This window comes from Dasypus novemcinctus, chromosome 9 (genome assembly GCF_030445035.2).
Source record: "Dasypus novemcinctus isolate mDasNov1 chromosome 9, mDasNov1.1.hap2, whole genome shotgun sequence".
Taxonomy (NCBI): Eukaryota; Metazoa; Chordata; class Mammalia; order Cingulata; family Dasypodidae; genus Dasypus; species Dasypus novemcinctus.
The window spans coordinates 77,805,593-77,822,194 of record NC_080681.1 but is presented as its reverse complement, the minus strand read 5'-3'; the positions used below and the strand labels follow the sequence as shown (position 1 = coordinate 77,822,194).

General features: G+C 55.7%; 1 protein-coding gene across 8 annotated transcripts in view; it reads right to left on the bottom strand.

Moving 5' to 3' along the window:
• The window catches only part of SSBP3 (single stranded DNA binding protein 3), a 160,429-nt gene that overhangs the window by 32,886 nt on the left and 110,941 nt on the right, over positions 1-16,602 (bottom strand). For 6 of the 8 annotated variants that reach the window (XM_058303528.2, XM_058303530.2, XM_058303529.2 and 3 more), the window contains exon 5: positions 14,233-14,322. The exons of the other annotated variants lie outside the window; for them this stretch is intronic. In XM_058303528.2, coding sequence (XP_058159511.1) covers positions 14,233-14,322 — 90 coding nt within the window. The remainder of the gene's footprint in view (positions 1-14,232; positions 14,323-16,602) is intronic. 8 annotated transcript variants of the gene reach the window in all.

The following is a 16,602-nucleotide window of genomic DNA, read 5'->3' as shown; positions in this document are numbered from 1 at the left end:
TGGGCTTTGTGGCCCACTTGTGGGAAGTCTGGCAAGTGGTGGTGGCTCCCCCTCCTGGGAAGGGTGGAGTCACTGGGTAGAGGAACGGGAACACAGTGTCTCCCTTTGGTGTAAAGTCTCTACATCGATGTCAAGAATCCGCACAGCCGCTGATGCCCACTCCACACACAGATCAGATCCGCGATCTGACCTCCCTCGGAACAAATGCCCGCGTGACCTCCCTTCCTCCCCGAGGAGCCAGGATGGCGCTGGGCAGACTGCGAGGACACTTCCCAGGATGGGCCACGCCTGGACACCCAAAGAGCACTCAACAGCCATGGGCCCGCTTTCCCCAGAGGTGAAGCACTGGCCGGTGAGACAGTTTTCTAAACAAAGGGAGGAAACGTGGCAGATGACAGTACAGGCAACTTCCAAGACCTAATGTGGAATTCCTCGCCACGCCACTCACCGCCGCCGCCTCTGCCCCGGCCCCGACTGTGACTGCGCCGTTACCCAGATGGGAAGGTTGAGCCTCAGGGTGCGGCTCGCTTATCCTTGGTCCAACCTGCTTCCAAGCCAGGAAGAGGTTCCGCTGCCTCCCACAGCGAGGCCAAGGGACAGCTGCCATGCATGGCCACCACGCCGAGTTAGAGCAGGGGTCGGCAAACTAGTCTGTGGGCCAAATTTGGCTTGTTTGTAGTTTTACTGGAACACAGCCATGCCCATTCGCTTACAAAAACCGCCCACGGCTGCTTTCATGCTGCCAAGGCAGAAATGACCACGCGTGGCCCACAAGCCTAAAATATTTACAAACTGGCCTTTCAGAAAAAAAGGTTTGCTGACCCGTGAGCTACCAATGATGATTCTCCAGACCGCAGAGGGGAGAAATTGGGGCTCGTTAAATTCTATACCTGCCATCTCATCTCTCTTATACGACAAACATTTAAAAATGAATCCCATTTTACAAATGAGAACGCTGAAGTCCCACCAACAGACATTAAGGTGCCAATTATCAGAGACCAGATTCAGCCCATGGAGGACCAACAGATGAGCGCGGGCCCGGGGGTCGCCAACCTGAGTCCGGGTTCTCCCGCCAACGTGCCATGGAAGGCAAGCCACCGATCCCGAGCCCTGGTCTTCCAGGCCACAGGTCTAACCAACGTTCACATCCAGCTGGCCGGTCCCAGAGTGCCTCCTCGCTGACGTCTCCCCAACATCACCCCCGCTGCAAGGCTGGGGACAGCTCTTCCCCACCTGCCAGCACAGGCATTCTGGGGGCCTGAGTCCCTCCAGCAGGGTAATCTTTCCTGTGGTGTGAATTCACAGAGGGATTCTCAGGGGTCACCTCAGCCAGCAAAAGGGGTCTACTCTGAATGGCTGTGGTTGGGATGGGGAGGAGGACAGGAGAGGTGACTTCACCGGCAGCCGCAAGCCTCCCTTCTAGAGAGTCTGTGTGGTCAGTGTGTCCAGGGCATGCAGGTTTCCATGCAATGGGACACAATTTTCTTTTTCTTCTTTTTGGTATTTATTTCTCTCCCCTTCCCCCTCCGCCCCAGTTGTCTGCTTTCTGTGTCCATTCGCTGCGTGCTCTTCTGTGACTGCTTCTATCCTTATCAGCAGCACAGGAATCTGTGTTTCTTTTTGTTGCGTCATGTTGTTGTGTCAGCTCTCCGTGTGTGCGGCGCCATTCCTGGGCAGGCTGAACTCTCTTTCGCGCTGGGTGGCTCTCCTTACGGGGTGCACTCCTTGTAGGTGGGGCTCCCCTACGCGGAGACACCCCTGCGTGGCAGGGCACTCCTTGTGCGTATCAGCACTGCGCATGGGCCAGCTCCACACGGGGCAAGGAGGCCCAGGGTTTGAACTGCAGACCTCCCATGTGGTAGATGGATGCCCTAACCACTGGGCCAAGTCCGCTTCCCTGGGACACACTTTCAGGGACACGGGAAAAGAGCACTAATACCCAGAGTGGGCGGGCAGCGCAACCTCCAGCAGCCTGCAAGTATGTGCACCAGAGAAGGAAGAAGCAGCAATGCCCAGCCCCTCCCCTAAAGAGTCACCGACTGCGGGTGCAACTAAGAGCACAGCACCACCCCACAAGGGCAGGTTCAGATGCGCTGGGGAGAGAAGTGCCGCGAATACAGAACCATGCCAGTTAGGCAGGACCCTGAGGGATGGGCAGGCATCCCCACCAGAGAAGAAAAAGAAGGAGATCCTAGGCAGAGAGAACAGCTCCGAGGCAGGAGAGGGCATAGTGACGGAAGACCTCACACCAAGGCGGTGACTGCACGGCTGGGACTACCAGGCCAAGGAGTGGCATTTGCCTTCAAGAGCTGGAGCAAGGCAGTGGCCATCAGATCTGCACCTTGAGAATCACTCACCCATTCCTCTCATTCCCAAAGGTGCTTTGATGCCCTCCCGCCAGAAGTTGAAAGTCAGGACTTGTGACTGCTGGCAAACGGGGAGTTCAGGTGTGTGGGTGTGCTAATCCTCACCTCTTGATGACTGCACACGGAGTGAGTCTAGTCTGTGGGTGGCCCTTCCATCTTGCCCTGCTCCCCGACTAAGCCACACTCCTGCCCTGAGCAGCCAGCCCTCTTTCATGCTGGCAAAAAAGCTGGGAACTGAATGACCCAGGCGAAGGCTTGCAACACACATTCCCAGCCCTGTGGGTCCCCGGCCAGGATCCGCAGAGCATGCCAGTTCCTCGGAACCCAGGGGGAGGGCGCCTGCCCTGCCAAGGGCACCAAATCCTCTGCACCTCGGAGAGATTGCCTTGCGCTCTGAAAATGAAAAGTGCCGCAAAGGCGCACTCCATTCCCACCCGCCACCACGCAGTTGAAAGTGGCAGCAGGGAGAAGGGAAGGTGCGTGTTAAAAAGGCACTGCCTCATCTACCCAGAGAATCCCTGCTCTGCTCTAAGCTCTTCAGACACGCGAGCACACAGCCCTGCCCCTTCACACCCTGACCGACAATTCCATAAAATTCATGCAAGTCATCACATCCAGCTAGGAAGAGGGAGGCAGGGCTCTGGAACCGCAAGCCCAGAAGGCCCTGAAGTCGACATCAACTGAGCATGAGCAGAAGAGGGTGAGTAGGGAGCAGGGAAGCCGGCAGAGGTTTTCCTTTTTGTTTCCACAGCTCCCTGGCTCACTGGGGGGGGGGGGGGGGGGGGAGATTCTCGTGTCCCTTCCTCCCTAAAAAGCTCAGGGAATGGCCCAAGATCTCTTCTTCCTCCGTCGGCATTGGCAAAACAGGATGGGGTGGGGGAGAAGAACCAGGATGCCCAGGAGAAACATGCTGGGAATCTTGCCCAGAGTCACACGGTAGCAAGTTACCCAGAGCTGCAGATACGAGGGGCAGCTCTGCCCTGCTGGAAGGGCCCAGCTTACCGGGCCAGGGGCAACGGCCTGTGGCTCCCTCTTGCAAAGCACCCACCACGCCCAGAAGGCGGGACAGCCCTAACCAGCCTGGCAGGGCTGTGAGATAACCAACGTGGAGGGCCTAAGTCCGTGCCAGGAACCAGCCCTCACCAGCAGGAGGCTGCTCCTGAGGACAAGGGCGGCTCGCCAGCCCTTCCAGAATCCCCTTTCTCGGGCTCAGCCTTCCTTATCAGGCCCCTCACAGAGCACCGTCCCCACTCCCACACCCTACCCACAACACATAACCGCCCTCTCCTGAGCCTATGGGGGCGGAAGGCACACACCTCAGAGGGGCCCTGAGGAGCCCCGCCCAGCGCTGGGTCCCCTGCACCCCAGGCCACGGCAGTGCTGGGGCCGGGCACGGTCCCTCTTCACAACTGCTCCTGCGGACCCTGAGACAGCATGTCCTCGGGACAAGGGCCCCATTTTCTCTTGCCCTCGAAGCCCTGGATGCCCCAAGCCCTGCTTAAGCCCCCAGAAGGCAGGGGCCGGGTTTTGGTGCTCGGCACTGCCCCATGCGCACCGCCCTCCCTGGGATGTGGCTGCATGTTACAGAAGTCTCCAAACTCCTATTGAGACTTTCTCCAACTCTAGACTGAGATTCTCAGAATCAGCGACTGTAATTACCCACAGAGGCAGCAGCAAAAACAGACCCACTTTGGGGCGCATCATTTTCGATGCTGGGGGAAGGATGCGGTCCCGAATCTTTGTCAGGATTCTTGAATATCACTGACCTGAGACTGAAGAGAATCTGCTCAGGAGCCTGCAGAAGAGGGAGGGAAGGATCCTGAGATAAAAGAGTCCTGCAGACCTGACAGAGGGACGGAAGCCAGGTCTGAGGGCAAGTCGACTAAGATCAATGATGGGCAGGGGTGGCAGGGCCTGGGCAATGACGAGTTCTAATGTCCTACCAAGAACCTGGACCTCATTCTTTAATGAAGGGACACCTCTGGGAGAAGTGCCTGATGGATGGGGTGGCCTGTACACCCGGGGGTGTCACTCGTGTGTGCAGGAGGGACAACTGATCAACAGCCCTTATGCAGATTCCTGGGCTTTCTCTTCAACCGTACCCCAAACCTCATGTGTAACTAGCAGCTGGTGAAGCGGAGGAGGTGTTCTTGGTTCACAGGTGGGGAGACTCAGGTGATGTACACTAGTGACAAAACCCAAGTGTGTCAGCACAGCCGCAATCCCACACTCGAGTTAGAGAGCCTGGCAGCAACAGAGCCCGAGGCCTGCGGACGCGCCACCTGCTTCCCTGCCCTCACCAGGTTGGCCCGAGCACATGGAAGGGACACAGCGACCGGAGAAGCCCAGGCGGCAGGGCCTGAGGAGGGAAGGTGGGTGGACTGGACTGAGTGCCCTAAACATTAAAGGGCCAAACAGGCCCTAAACAGGGTGCTTAGCAGGTGTCCAATGTGTTAGTCAACCCTGACGGGCTACTCCACCTCCAGAATACCCAGGACCTCCCCCCACACTGATACCACGCATCAATACCCCAAGGCTGTGCTGAGACCCCAGACTCCCTTCCAGAAAGGCTGAAGGAGAAACCCCAAGAGGCCGAGCTACCTCCCCGTCTGCAGGTCCTGGCTCTACTGTGGCCTCCAGCTGCCCCTAAGGAGCAGTCCCAGGAAAAGAATACCCACTGGAGTCCCCACAACAACCTCCAAGGGCCAACAGGAAGCAGACGGCTACCCCACAGGCCCAGGCCAGCCTCGCAGGCGTCCTTTCATTCACCCCCAATTACCAGATGAGGCAAATGAGGCGCAGAGAATAACCCATGTGCAAACCCAGGCTGCTGGACCCCAGACGGCACGAGGAAGGGTGGGCTGCCTTTGCAGGGGGGCACCCAAGGTGCAGCAGATGAGCTGCGGGTCAGCGCAGATCCTGCAGCCAGCCAATCCTCGTCCTCCTCCAATGGGAGCGATGACCACTCGACAGGAACACACAATGACAAGCACCGTAGCTGCCACACCACGATCAGCCCGATGACAGTTCCTACACCCAGAAGTGGTGGGCGCCACACCCAGATGGCACCACCAGGAAGCCCTGTTCACAGTCACTCTGCACTGGGGGGGTGTCTGTTCAGAGGTTCCCTCGGGGCCGCCTGGGCCCTCGGCTGGGGGTCTCTCCCACTCACCACCCAGCCCTGGGTACAGAGCTCATGTGCGGTGGTCCCTGGCACTGGGAGTCCCTGGGGGAGTGAGGGGCTGGTGCCTGGGCGCAGCCAGGCCTAGCACCCAGCAGAGCGTGCTCCCCAGTCCCCTTTGCCACCATTTTGGTCTTGAAGAGAGGAGGGGCTTTCTGGGAGAAAAGCCACAGAAGCACAGGGTGGGTCTGGCCCAGGGGCGTCAATCATTCCAATGCCCTCGTTCTGGTGAGGGAGCTTCTCAGGGAAGAGCCACCAGGAGAATTAATTTAGGCAGAAACCAGAGAAGAACCTGAAACCCACACTTTGCAAAGGGTCCGGGGCTGTATCTTCAGCACTGCGTCCTGGACGCAGGAAGGCCGGGCTCCCTGGAAAGGGGGGTTTCCTTTAAGAAAAGAGGCATCGTATTCAGGGGTCCATCCTGATCTATGTAATGCCAAAGCGTGTTACTGCAGGATTCTGCTGGAATTCTCTTCCTTAAGCCTCTTCTGCTACAAGGGCTGAGGAATTTGACCTTTTATTTTATTTTTTAAGGAGAAAAACCACAGCTCCATCATCTCCCCTGCCTTTGCTGCAAAGGAAGGTGGGGACAGGGGCAGAGGAGGGTCTGTCCCTCTGCCAACTACAATGAGACAAAACAAAAACACCCTCCATGCCCAAGGGGCACTCTCCACCCACCCCCCCATCAGAGGTTGGAAGATCTTGTGAGGGAATGGGCCAGAGGCCCACCCGGGCTGGAGAGTAGGCAGTCCAGGGCAGAGCTGTCTCAGACACACACGGAGTTCAATTCAAAGAGAAACCCAAAGTAAAAACCAAGTCCAAAGGAGAAACGGATAAACCAGCCCACACTCTTAATAAGCCAGAGGTGAAGGTGACTGCTGACACGACTCCTTCGGAGGATCAGACCCTTAACAGAGCTTGCGAGACGGATTACAGCTGAGAAAAGGGGAGCCCCAGAGAGGGGCGCCACCGCTGGGCCTTCCAGGGAGCAAAGGGCACGCTCCAGCCCAGGGGTCTCAGGAGGCAGGGGTGGTGGCAAGGAGCTGGCGCGCAGCCCTCGCCGGGCTCCGCGGTGGCAGCCGGCTCCGCGTTAGGGGGCAGTCGTGGCCCACGGAGCCGCTGGGTGCTTTGTTACCGAGCAAATCTCCAAGGCACTGACTGCTGGTGCATAGCTAACCGGGCAGCCGACATTGATTTATGCTCAACTTTCCATTTCATCAGTGAGAGTTACGGCGCGACATGTGCAGTTCACGTTTTTCAGAGGGGGAGGGAGAGGCGGCTCGAGTGTGCAGACACAGACGTCCACACACGCGCACGCAGGCACACGCGCCGGCCAAGGCCACAACTTTTTTTCCCTTTCTTTTTCAGGCGGGAGGGCAAGGGGGCTGAGCCAGCAGCCGAGGCAGCTTGGCACGTCAGGAGTAACCTTTTGTCCCCCGTTGCTAGGAGCCCCAGTGCCGGTCACCGGCCGCTGGGCAGACAGCAGGCACCAGGCCGGCTGCGGGAGGGCGGGGAGCGCCGCCTGACCTTTGTGGAGGTGGCTGTGGGCAAGAAATAAGGCTTTTTCCCTCTCTCCTAGCCCTGCCTCCCCTCAGAACTATGAGGGGCAGGTCTGAGTGCAGGTACAGAGGGGCCCCTCGCCCAGACCCACCGCGCTTCAGCGTGCCCCTCGTTTGACTGATGGGGAAAGTAGGGCCCGAGCGGGGAGGATGGCTCCCTAAGGGCAAATGGTAATTTGGGAGCAGGGCTGGGATTCAAACCCAGGGCATCCATGCCCGGGGAAGGGGGTCTTCTTGGCTTAGAGCTGCTTGCGGCAGCAGGGAGTTGGCATGGGGGGCCGCCGTTTGGAAGGGGTGGGGGTGGGGTGGGGAGCAGCAGCGGTTCCCCACCTCCCACTGTGTGGCTCCGAGCCCAGCAGTTGGGGCGCCCCTCCTCTTCTCTAATCCTTCTCAGGGGAGGTGGCCCTGCCTTCTGTCAGCCTGGAGGCAGACAGCAGGGCGAGGGGGCAGGGTGGGGGCACTCTGCCCCTGGAGAACAGGCACACTCACCCTGACACCCACAGAGCAGCACCCTGTCCACCTCTCCCACAGGCCAAATGTCCATCGGAGCCCCTTGGCCTGCAGAGAAGCAGACAGGGAGAGGGGATAGAGAGGGGGGCCAGAGAGGGGAGGAGGTTTGCTCCCCAACAGGGGGTTCCCCAAGAAGCTACAAGCCCACCTCCTGCCCCTGAGCAGCTCTCTTCTTGCAGCCTGTTTCCTCACCTGACAGGCCTACCTGGTAGGGTCAAATGAAAGCGTGGAAAGGACGTCGTTTCTAACCTGCTGAATGCCTCCACCAGCCACTAAAGGAAGGGGTCAGCTGGTTCCACGATAGGGTCAAGAGCGCCGGCTGGGTGGCCACAGGAGCCCACGCTGGGCCCTGCTCCTGCCCCTGGAGGAGCTTCAGGAAAGGGAGGGTCTGACGAGGCAGGAGGCACCTGCCCTGCCTGCAGTGACCGGCCCAGCATCCCCCAATACAGGCCAGAGTCCTGGGCTTCCCTGGCTCTGCCTCCTCAGCCCCACCCCATCACGCCAGCTCAGGCCTTGGCCCCTCCCAAGGGGACCACTGCCTGGACTCCACACTGGCCAGCCTGCCATGGCCTGGCTCCCACTGCTTTCTGGGACCGCGTTGCTCCCCTCTGCAGGAAGCTTCCAGGGCTGCCCTCTGTCTTGAAGTCCTTGGTGTGCCTATTCACCCGCCCTGCCTGCTCCTGGGTCCGTCCCCCACTCCCTGACCCAGCCAACCAGGCCTCCAGCCATCCCGAACCTGCCCTCTCACATCCCCATCCTGGCACAGGCTCTCCTCGTCTGGCACGCTCCCCTTCTGCCCTTCCCACTCACTGGCAAGTGCCTACTCCTCATGCCTCAAGCTTGTCAGCTCGAATGCCAGCACCTCGGGGAAGCCTTCCCAGATGGCCCCCAGGCCAGGCTAGCTGCTCCCTCTGGCCCCCATGGCACTCTGCCTTCTCCCCGAGCCCCTCGGGGCCAGGGCCCACCATGCCTTCTCTCCACCCGCAGCGCTCACACGGGCTGGTGGATCCCTCAGAGGCCCTGACTGAAGGACGGGCTAAGCGGTGACCACGTATGCCTGGTCCAGTTTCCAGCTCCATCGCCTCCCTAGCCTCAGACTCACCATCTGTCAAACGGAGACCCTGGCCCACAGCCCCCCGCCAACACCCAAGTCCTCACCAGGAGCAGGTTCTGGGAACTGTAAAGGCAAGGTGATTTTCTTCTTCCCAAGACTCCTCTAGTCCCAAACTTGCCATAGCCAGCAGAGAATCTTCCCTGTTGTAGCAGCCCTCTGGCAGGGAAAAGGACAGGTCAGCTCACTGTGCTGCTCCTTGCTTCCCACTAGGGAGGAAGGCAGGAAGTGGACAGCACTCAGCCAGCTCTGAGGAATGGCCAGAGTTGCTGGTACTGACATTTTCTTGTTTCCTGGGCTTTGGTCCTCCTTGGAAATGGTGCATCGCATCAACTCCACCCCACGGCTCACATCTCCTGGAGCTCACTACTGAGCATCTAGCCTCTGCTTGGTCACCTCCCAAATCAAGGAGCTCACTGCTTCACACAAGTTAGCAGATGGTAGAAATCTCTGCCATATAAAGACTCCAACTGGCCTCTCTTTGCCTCAGGGATCTGGGATCTAAGAGCTGAAGCCACACAGAGGCAGATCTGAGGTTCTTCTATGTGGCAGAACTTCAGATACTTTGACAGTCGTCAGAGCCCTCCTAAGGCTGCTTCGCTCCTAGAGAAACACCAGCTACTTCTGCAGGAGCTGAGGGAAGAGATGTTCCTATAATCTCAATAGACAAGGCTTAAGGTCAGGTGTGTGTGTCTTGTTCCCTCTTATTTTCTGGATCATTTCTTTGGTTGCTGGGCTATACACATCATTTGCCCTTTCTCCTCTTCTCCCCCTCAAAACCGACAGGGAGGATTCTCTGGGGGCAGATGTTCTCTTTCCTAGGCAGTAGCAGGAACGAGGACTCACTGATATGGGGGGACTTGTGAATCTCTAACTCCTCGATGGCAGAACATATCTGGGTATGTTCAAAGCAGGATAAGCCAAGTTTCTGACAAGCAGAGCTGGGATTCTTGAATGTCTTTTCCAGAGCAGGCACACTCCTGAAAGCTGCGATCTCTGCCGGGCTTCTGCAACGCCAGCGTCCACTCAGCTACCTTCTGAGCCCTGGCTGCAGCACCCAGGTCCCTGGCTCCACCGAGCCAGCAGCACAGCTGCCGAGTATCTATCCTGGAGCGCAGGGCTGGCCAGGGCATCCTCCAGCCCAGGGTGCTCCAGCAGCTTCCCACTGCCCTGGATGAAACCCGCACCCTCCAACAAGGCCCATCAATGCCTATCCCCCAAATGTTCCAGCTTCAACACCTGCCACCTACCTAGACACCATCTCAGCCAGGGCTGCAAGCCTCTAGGAAGCCCTTCCTAATCTCCTGTCTTGGGCCCCTCCTCTGTCTGGTTTCAGAGCATGGGTTCATTGGCTAGTCTCTCTGGTAGGCTGTGGGGAGCAGGCTATGGTTGATTCAGTTCCAGCCTAGAGCAGAGTCCCATGCTTTGCACCCCAGAGGGGGCCGATGAGTATCATTTACCCCAGTCCTTCCCTCCTTCTGGGCCTCCATTTCCACATCTATAAATGAGGCGTCTGGATTGACGATGGCAAATACACAGGTCAGGAGCCATCTTTAAAGTGCCCATGTTCATGGTAGACATCGCCAAGCAGTTAAACCTCGACACAGCTTCAGAATCATTCTCAACACACTGCGCTCTGAGAAGCCACCGCTTACCAATCAGAGCTGGCATTTGAATGAAAACTTATTTGCCATTTTTGAAGGGAGATGGCTATGGTTTCTCTGTATTACCTCCCTCCTTTACTCTCTCTTCCTCCTCTAGACAACCAGACATGAATCTACATTTGGAATTCTGGCTGGTGTGGAACAACTCCAGATGGGGAACCAGAAAGAGCAGCCCTCAGTTGATATCTCTGGGCAGGTCACTGACCTTTCTCAGTCTCCCTTGCCCAATATGCCATGTCTCCTCTGCAGGAACGCTGTGACCAAAATGAAAGTAAGCTGCATGTTTTTTAAAAAACACAACGTAACTGAAAACAACTACTGGAATTTAAAAAAACACGAACAAAAAGCAGCCTTTACCCAATGCTCTGTTTCTGGATCTAGAAAACATCACCGGGCAATGCCCCCCTGCTTAGCCCACCTTAGGGCAAAGGAGCTGGGGCCCACTCATACCAGTGGGCCTGGCCAAAGCCAAACTAGGCTGGCCAGATGTGCGGCCCAACTGTGTTAAGCTGGCTGGGGGAGCCACTGCTTGATTACATAAAATCCATCTGGATCTGACGCATCAAATCAAAGCTGGAAGGGCCCTCAGTAACCATCTGGTCAGTCTCCTCCATTTACTGGTGAGAAAACGGGTCCAGAGAGGGGCAGCAACTTTCCCAAAGTTGTTCAGCAAGTGAGTAGAGTAGCCAATTAGGGCACTGGAACAGACATCCTGAGGCTCCTTGTCCTCCGTGCCAGTTCCCACTCTAGAACACCCCCACACCCCAAGACTGACAAGCTGGCTTCTTTTAAGACCCCTGCCTGGTCAGAATGCTGCACCTAGAATGCCTTCGGCTGGGTGATCTCCTCTCCTTGCAACATCGACAATGCAAATAAACTCAGTACAAAGGTTTACTGGGTCCCAAGTACATGCCAGGTGCTGGCGATGCCAAGATCAGGGTAGTCTTTTTCTTACAAGGAACCCAGATTTAGAATGCACTTACTAGATGCTACAGGACCCAAGACCCCCAGCATTCTCCAGGAGTGAGGTGTGGTCAGGTCAGTCCCCCAAGTCACCGCTCTGCCAGCCCTCAACTTGCCACCAGATGTCTGTCCTGTCCCAGGACCAGGCAGGTACCACCCATCTCTGCAACGCAGATACCAAATAAGAAAAAGCAAACAATCGAGCCTAATGCAGGGATGGCTGAACCTTCTGACCTCAGGGGTGGCCTGCCAGCCTGGCAGCCAGAGTGCTGAGGAGGAAGTAACCTGCATTGCTACCTGAGGGGTCCAGATTGCAATGGACAGCTGTACCTTCCCACCCACGCTGGAGGCCCCACTAGCTCTGAAATCCAGCGCTAACTGGGGCGGAGTCCTGACCTGAAAACCGGGCTGGTCACCTTGGGACAGGACCTGTGGCCACCCTAGGCTGATCTTTGGTGCAAAGCCCCTTCTGTGGCAGACCTGCCTGCCCAGGCTGGGTCCAAGCACGGGAAGAAGTACAATTGTTGGCAGCAGATAAAACCCTCGATATAATCTATTTCCCTTCTAATATCAGAGTGGCCTGGCCACCCGCAAAATGAGCAAGGAGCAGGGCAGGCAATCAATAGCAAATATGCCCACTGTGAGCCAGCTTGCTCTGGAAACAGGTAGCCACTACCTCCTTCCAGAGAGATACCCTTTACCCTCAGCGGTGGCCCAACCCGAAAGGGTCAAGCATGATGCCTGGGAAGGACCAAAGCCCGTGCATGGCCTAGTCTACTCCCATTCACCTGACTGATGGGGCAATGGCACCGATAAGAGTGGGAAGGAGCCTCCCAGAGGCCCGAAAGCAGAGGCCAGGGCACACAGATCCCTGCTGAACGGCCCAGCCACCTCATAGCAGTTCACCTTGGCGAGAACAGAGATGACCCAAATCAAGAGGCTCCAAGAGTCACCTCTGTTTGCTGATGGCTGCTGGTAGCTAAATAAGGACAGGAATCAGCCTGGGCTTTCTGACCACATACCCTTCAACGTCACAGGGGAGGGCCCAAGAAGTATGTCTGGAATCAGGCCTTAACCACGGATGATTATACCAAACCAGGAAGTTGGGAGCTGCCCACATGTCAGGCAGACCTGTGCCTTGTCCTCGACTCAGGCCCAAATAGAAGTCAATGACCTATTTTAAGAGTACAACTGGCTATTGCCCCCACCTTCCCACCATAGGTGCCTGCACTGGGCACCCAGATACCAGCAAGCAGCCTCAATGAGGATGTACACAGACAGAGGTGGTACTTGGGTGGGCTGTGTCCACCAGGCAAAGCGATACCTGCACTCTATCAAGGTAATATGGCCTCAAGGGTAAGGGCGTGTGAGCTTGGGAAGGAATTCCCAATGCGATAGAACACCAGTGGGAAAAAAGTCCCCATCAGCAGTTGCCTGGAAGAGGCAACCCCTTGGATTTCTCTTCTGGAGCAAAGACAGCAGCTTGCCTGGCGCCTGCCTCTCTTGGGCCCATGGGTCGCCAGGAATTGGAAGGTTTCATTCTCTCTTGGAATTCTGGCCCCCCTTCTCACCAAATATTGATGTGGCCCAACCCGGGGCCTCACATACTCTTTTCTGAGGCTGTACCCATCTCTACCTCTTGGAAGGGCTTCGGTTTTGGTAGAATGCTAGAAATGCACACATACCTGTGGCCGTATGATGCTCTGAACTCCCATCACTGCTTCCCAGTTTTGCTCAGACACCCCCAATGCCAGGGAGCACCCTACCTCCCCAGTGCAGTAGGCACACACAGGTGTTAAATTCTAGCTCACACTAGGCCAAAGTCTCCTCAGGCTGTGCCTCACTGGTCCCAATTCTAAATTCCTGTGCTTCACAGGAATAAAAAGAAGGAGAAAGCAAAACCTTTGCTTCTTTGCTACACAACAGCTCTTTCCATGTTCTTATGTAAGAGTGCCAACCTTTCAAAAGGTGTGGGGAGCTCAAACAGATACTCAAACTCAGTCACAGGCTTGGAAGAATGAGATGCTGCAATCAAGAATGCCATCACAAAAGTTCCTTCGGCTCTGCGTGTTCATACCTCCCCAAGCCAGCAGCTCCCAGTGCCGATTTGGCTGAAATTGAATGAACCCCCAGAAAGGGAAGTCGGAGATGGAGGAGCAGGAGCAGAGAGGGTGGCAGCCACAGCCCACCCTGTCAAAACCGAGGGTGCGTTTTCACACACACACCCCAGGAAACCCCGACAAGGTGCCGTTTGCAGGAGGCCGGGCTCTCGACCCACGTGGGGTCTGTTTCTGCCTGCGGCGGCCGAGTGCAAGCACAGATGCTCGTGGGACGCCGTCTGTGATCGCACTTGGAAAAAACCAAGTGGTTAACCAGAGGGAAAGGATTCCAAGACCTGCCGGGACGGTGGGTTTTTGGTTTTTGTAAGCTTACGCCTAAGGTTTGTAGTTTGGACAGGCAAAGTAAACAACGACAACGACAGCAGCAACCAAACAGAAACAAGGAACAGTTTACTTGTTCAAAAAAAAAGAAAAAAGCCTTTTGTTAAAAGAAAGCTTCGCAGTGGCTTGGAAGCAGCCCCCGCCGCCTCCCCCAAAAGGGACTGACTGTGTCGAGACTATGAAGCCGGTGTGAAGAAAACAAACGCCAGCAGAAGTGACACAGCACATGCAGGAGACCCGTTTTCCCACCTCTCGTCTCCCGCCCTCAGTTTCTGGAAGGGGTGCAGATAAGGGATGGGAAGGGAAAGGATGGAACCAGCGCAAAGCAAATGTATTTAGACCTTAGCCAACTGAGCTACTTCTCCCTCCCACCCGCCTGCCAGGGCCTCGGCCTGGAACAAAGGGAGGAGCACAGGACCCACTCACTCAGCACGTACCTGAAAGAAACCCGGTGGGATGGGGCCTCCTGGCATCCCATCATTGGGGGGAATGTTGCCGAGCACGGGGCTCGGGGCGGCTGCTGCGCTCTGTGGAGACAGGAAGGCTGAGAGTTACAGGGCAAACGCACAACCAGAGCCGCAGGGTTCCCACCCCTGCCCCGACTCTCCCTTTCAGCCCAAATCCACCCCAGCCCCTCCTGCTTAGAGGCTGCCTAGGCACCCCAGACAAGCTACAGCACGGGTGCAGGATTCACCAAAGACTTGGATTTGATTCCCCAGCGTGTCACTTACTGGGCAAGCGGTAAACTCTCTCTGAGCCTCTACCTACTCATCTCTAAAATGGGGTCACAACATCCACCCTTTTAGGGTGGCTGTCAGAATGGCAGGGACTAAACGGCAAAGCACTCTGCGCAGCGCAGGGCAGTTGGGGTGGACGATATTCAGGAGGCACTAGTGATGTTACCGTGCCTGGGACTTAGGGGTACATCTACCTCAGGAAGCTCGCTGAGGGCAGGTGGGGGGATTTGTTAAGTTTTGGTGCCCTCTCCAAAAGGCTGGCAAGTTATTAGAGCAGAGGGTCAATAAACATATATGACTCAACAAACACATGGACAGTCCAACCAGGAGGGGCAGAAGAGAGCAGGGTGTGTGCTCTTGGCCCCAAGCCCTGGGTGCCATATAAGATGAGGCTGGCATGCATGATGGCACGGTAGGGGGCAGGGGCGTCACTTTTCTGTTTAAATGCTGCAGCTATTCCAGGTGTGCATCTGCCTCCACAAATGCCTCCCAGGGGTAAGCAGACGCTGCTCTCCCCAGCCTGGCCTCTTTCCAAACAATCTGTGTCCAACCTGTTTACACAGTCGGCGTGTCTGTGCCTGGTGCTGTGCTGGCACAGGCAGGGCCACACAGAGAAGCCTGAGCCTGGCCTTGAAGAGCACATGCCTGGCAGTCCTGCCTGGACCCGTCCCCTTCACCAGGTCCTCCTACGGCAGGAAGCCCACCGCCAACCTTGGTGCTTTCTAGCCCCACAACCCTGAACTCAAACCTAATCCTCCATCATCTCCTAAAGTTCTGGCTGGTTCTCTGGGACAGGAGCAACCCAACCCCTTCAGGGTCAGGAAATGAGATGCATCCTTTTTTCTGGTATAAAGGCAGCTTCTTCATCACCACATTAATAGGTGATGGGTCCTCATAAAATATGAACTAGAACTCTTAACCTCCAAAACACTGAGGAAAGGCAATGAGATAACAAGTGCAATCCACATGCAACCAAGGTTGAAGAAATGAACATCTGGGTTCAAGTGCTGCTACTAGCACCAGCAAGTGGGGTGATCATGGGCAAGATATGTGGCCCCTCAGAGATAGGAGTTCCTAGTAAAAAGCAGGCATAGCTTTTGCCCCAAATTCTTGTCAGGGCTGGGAAGAATTAAATGATGGGCTGGACTGTATTATGTAACCATGAAAGCTCTGTGAATTTGGAAATGAGGACACACTTGGGGGCTGGGAGGGAGAAGAAAAGGGGGGCACATCATGGGTGTTTAAGAGACCCCAAGAAAAAAAGAGAATGGGGGTAGGTGTTGGGATTCAACTGCCTCACAAGACTTTGCAAAGTGATTCTGCCTGCAGAAAAACAACCCTCTCTGTAATTAAAGAGATTCCACCAACCATCCTGTGACGTGTTTGCAAGTTCCAAGCATCCCAAAACCTTGTGCCATCTACATTTCCTGCCCCAGGTAGAAAGCTTGGAGGCCCAGGTACAAGGAGGCCTCCGCAGGGGGAGAAGCAGCCCCCCACTGCCCCTCCAAGCCCCACCCACCCTGCCTTATCTGGGATAAGTGCCTCGCCCCAGGGGAATCTACCAGGTTATCCATTAGCTGCAGTGTTGTTTGTTTGTGGTTAGTGGTTCCCCGAAAATGCAACTTTTTAAAATTTACAGCCAACAATTAACTCCTTGGCAGTAGAAGCATAAAACTGAAATTTAAAAAAAAAGAAAAGAACATGGGTTGAGGTAAGGACCCACCTATATTTTCTTCAAGTTCTTTCAGGGTTGGTCTTATATTTAACTCTTTAATCCTTCAGGAACCTATTTTGGTAAAGTGTGGGTTTTAATTCTCAAAAAGTCAACTGCCCCAGTATAAATGTTCCCTGCTTATCTGAAATGTTGACTTTATCAGATACAACATTTTAAAAAAATGCTTGGATCTCTTTCTGAACTTTTAAATTCTTTCCAATGCCTCTAACACTCCATGCTAAATACCAGAGTCCTACAATGTTTTACTATCTACCTCAATTTTTTGATGTTTTCTTGCTTATTTTTTGTCTATTTATCCCTCCAAACTTCAGATCATCTGTAAAAGTCATCTCTCC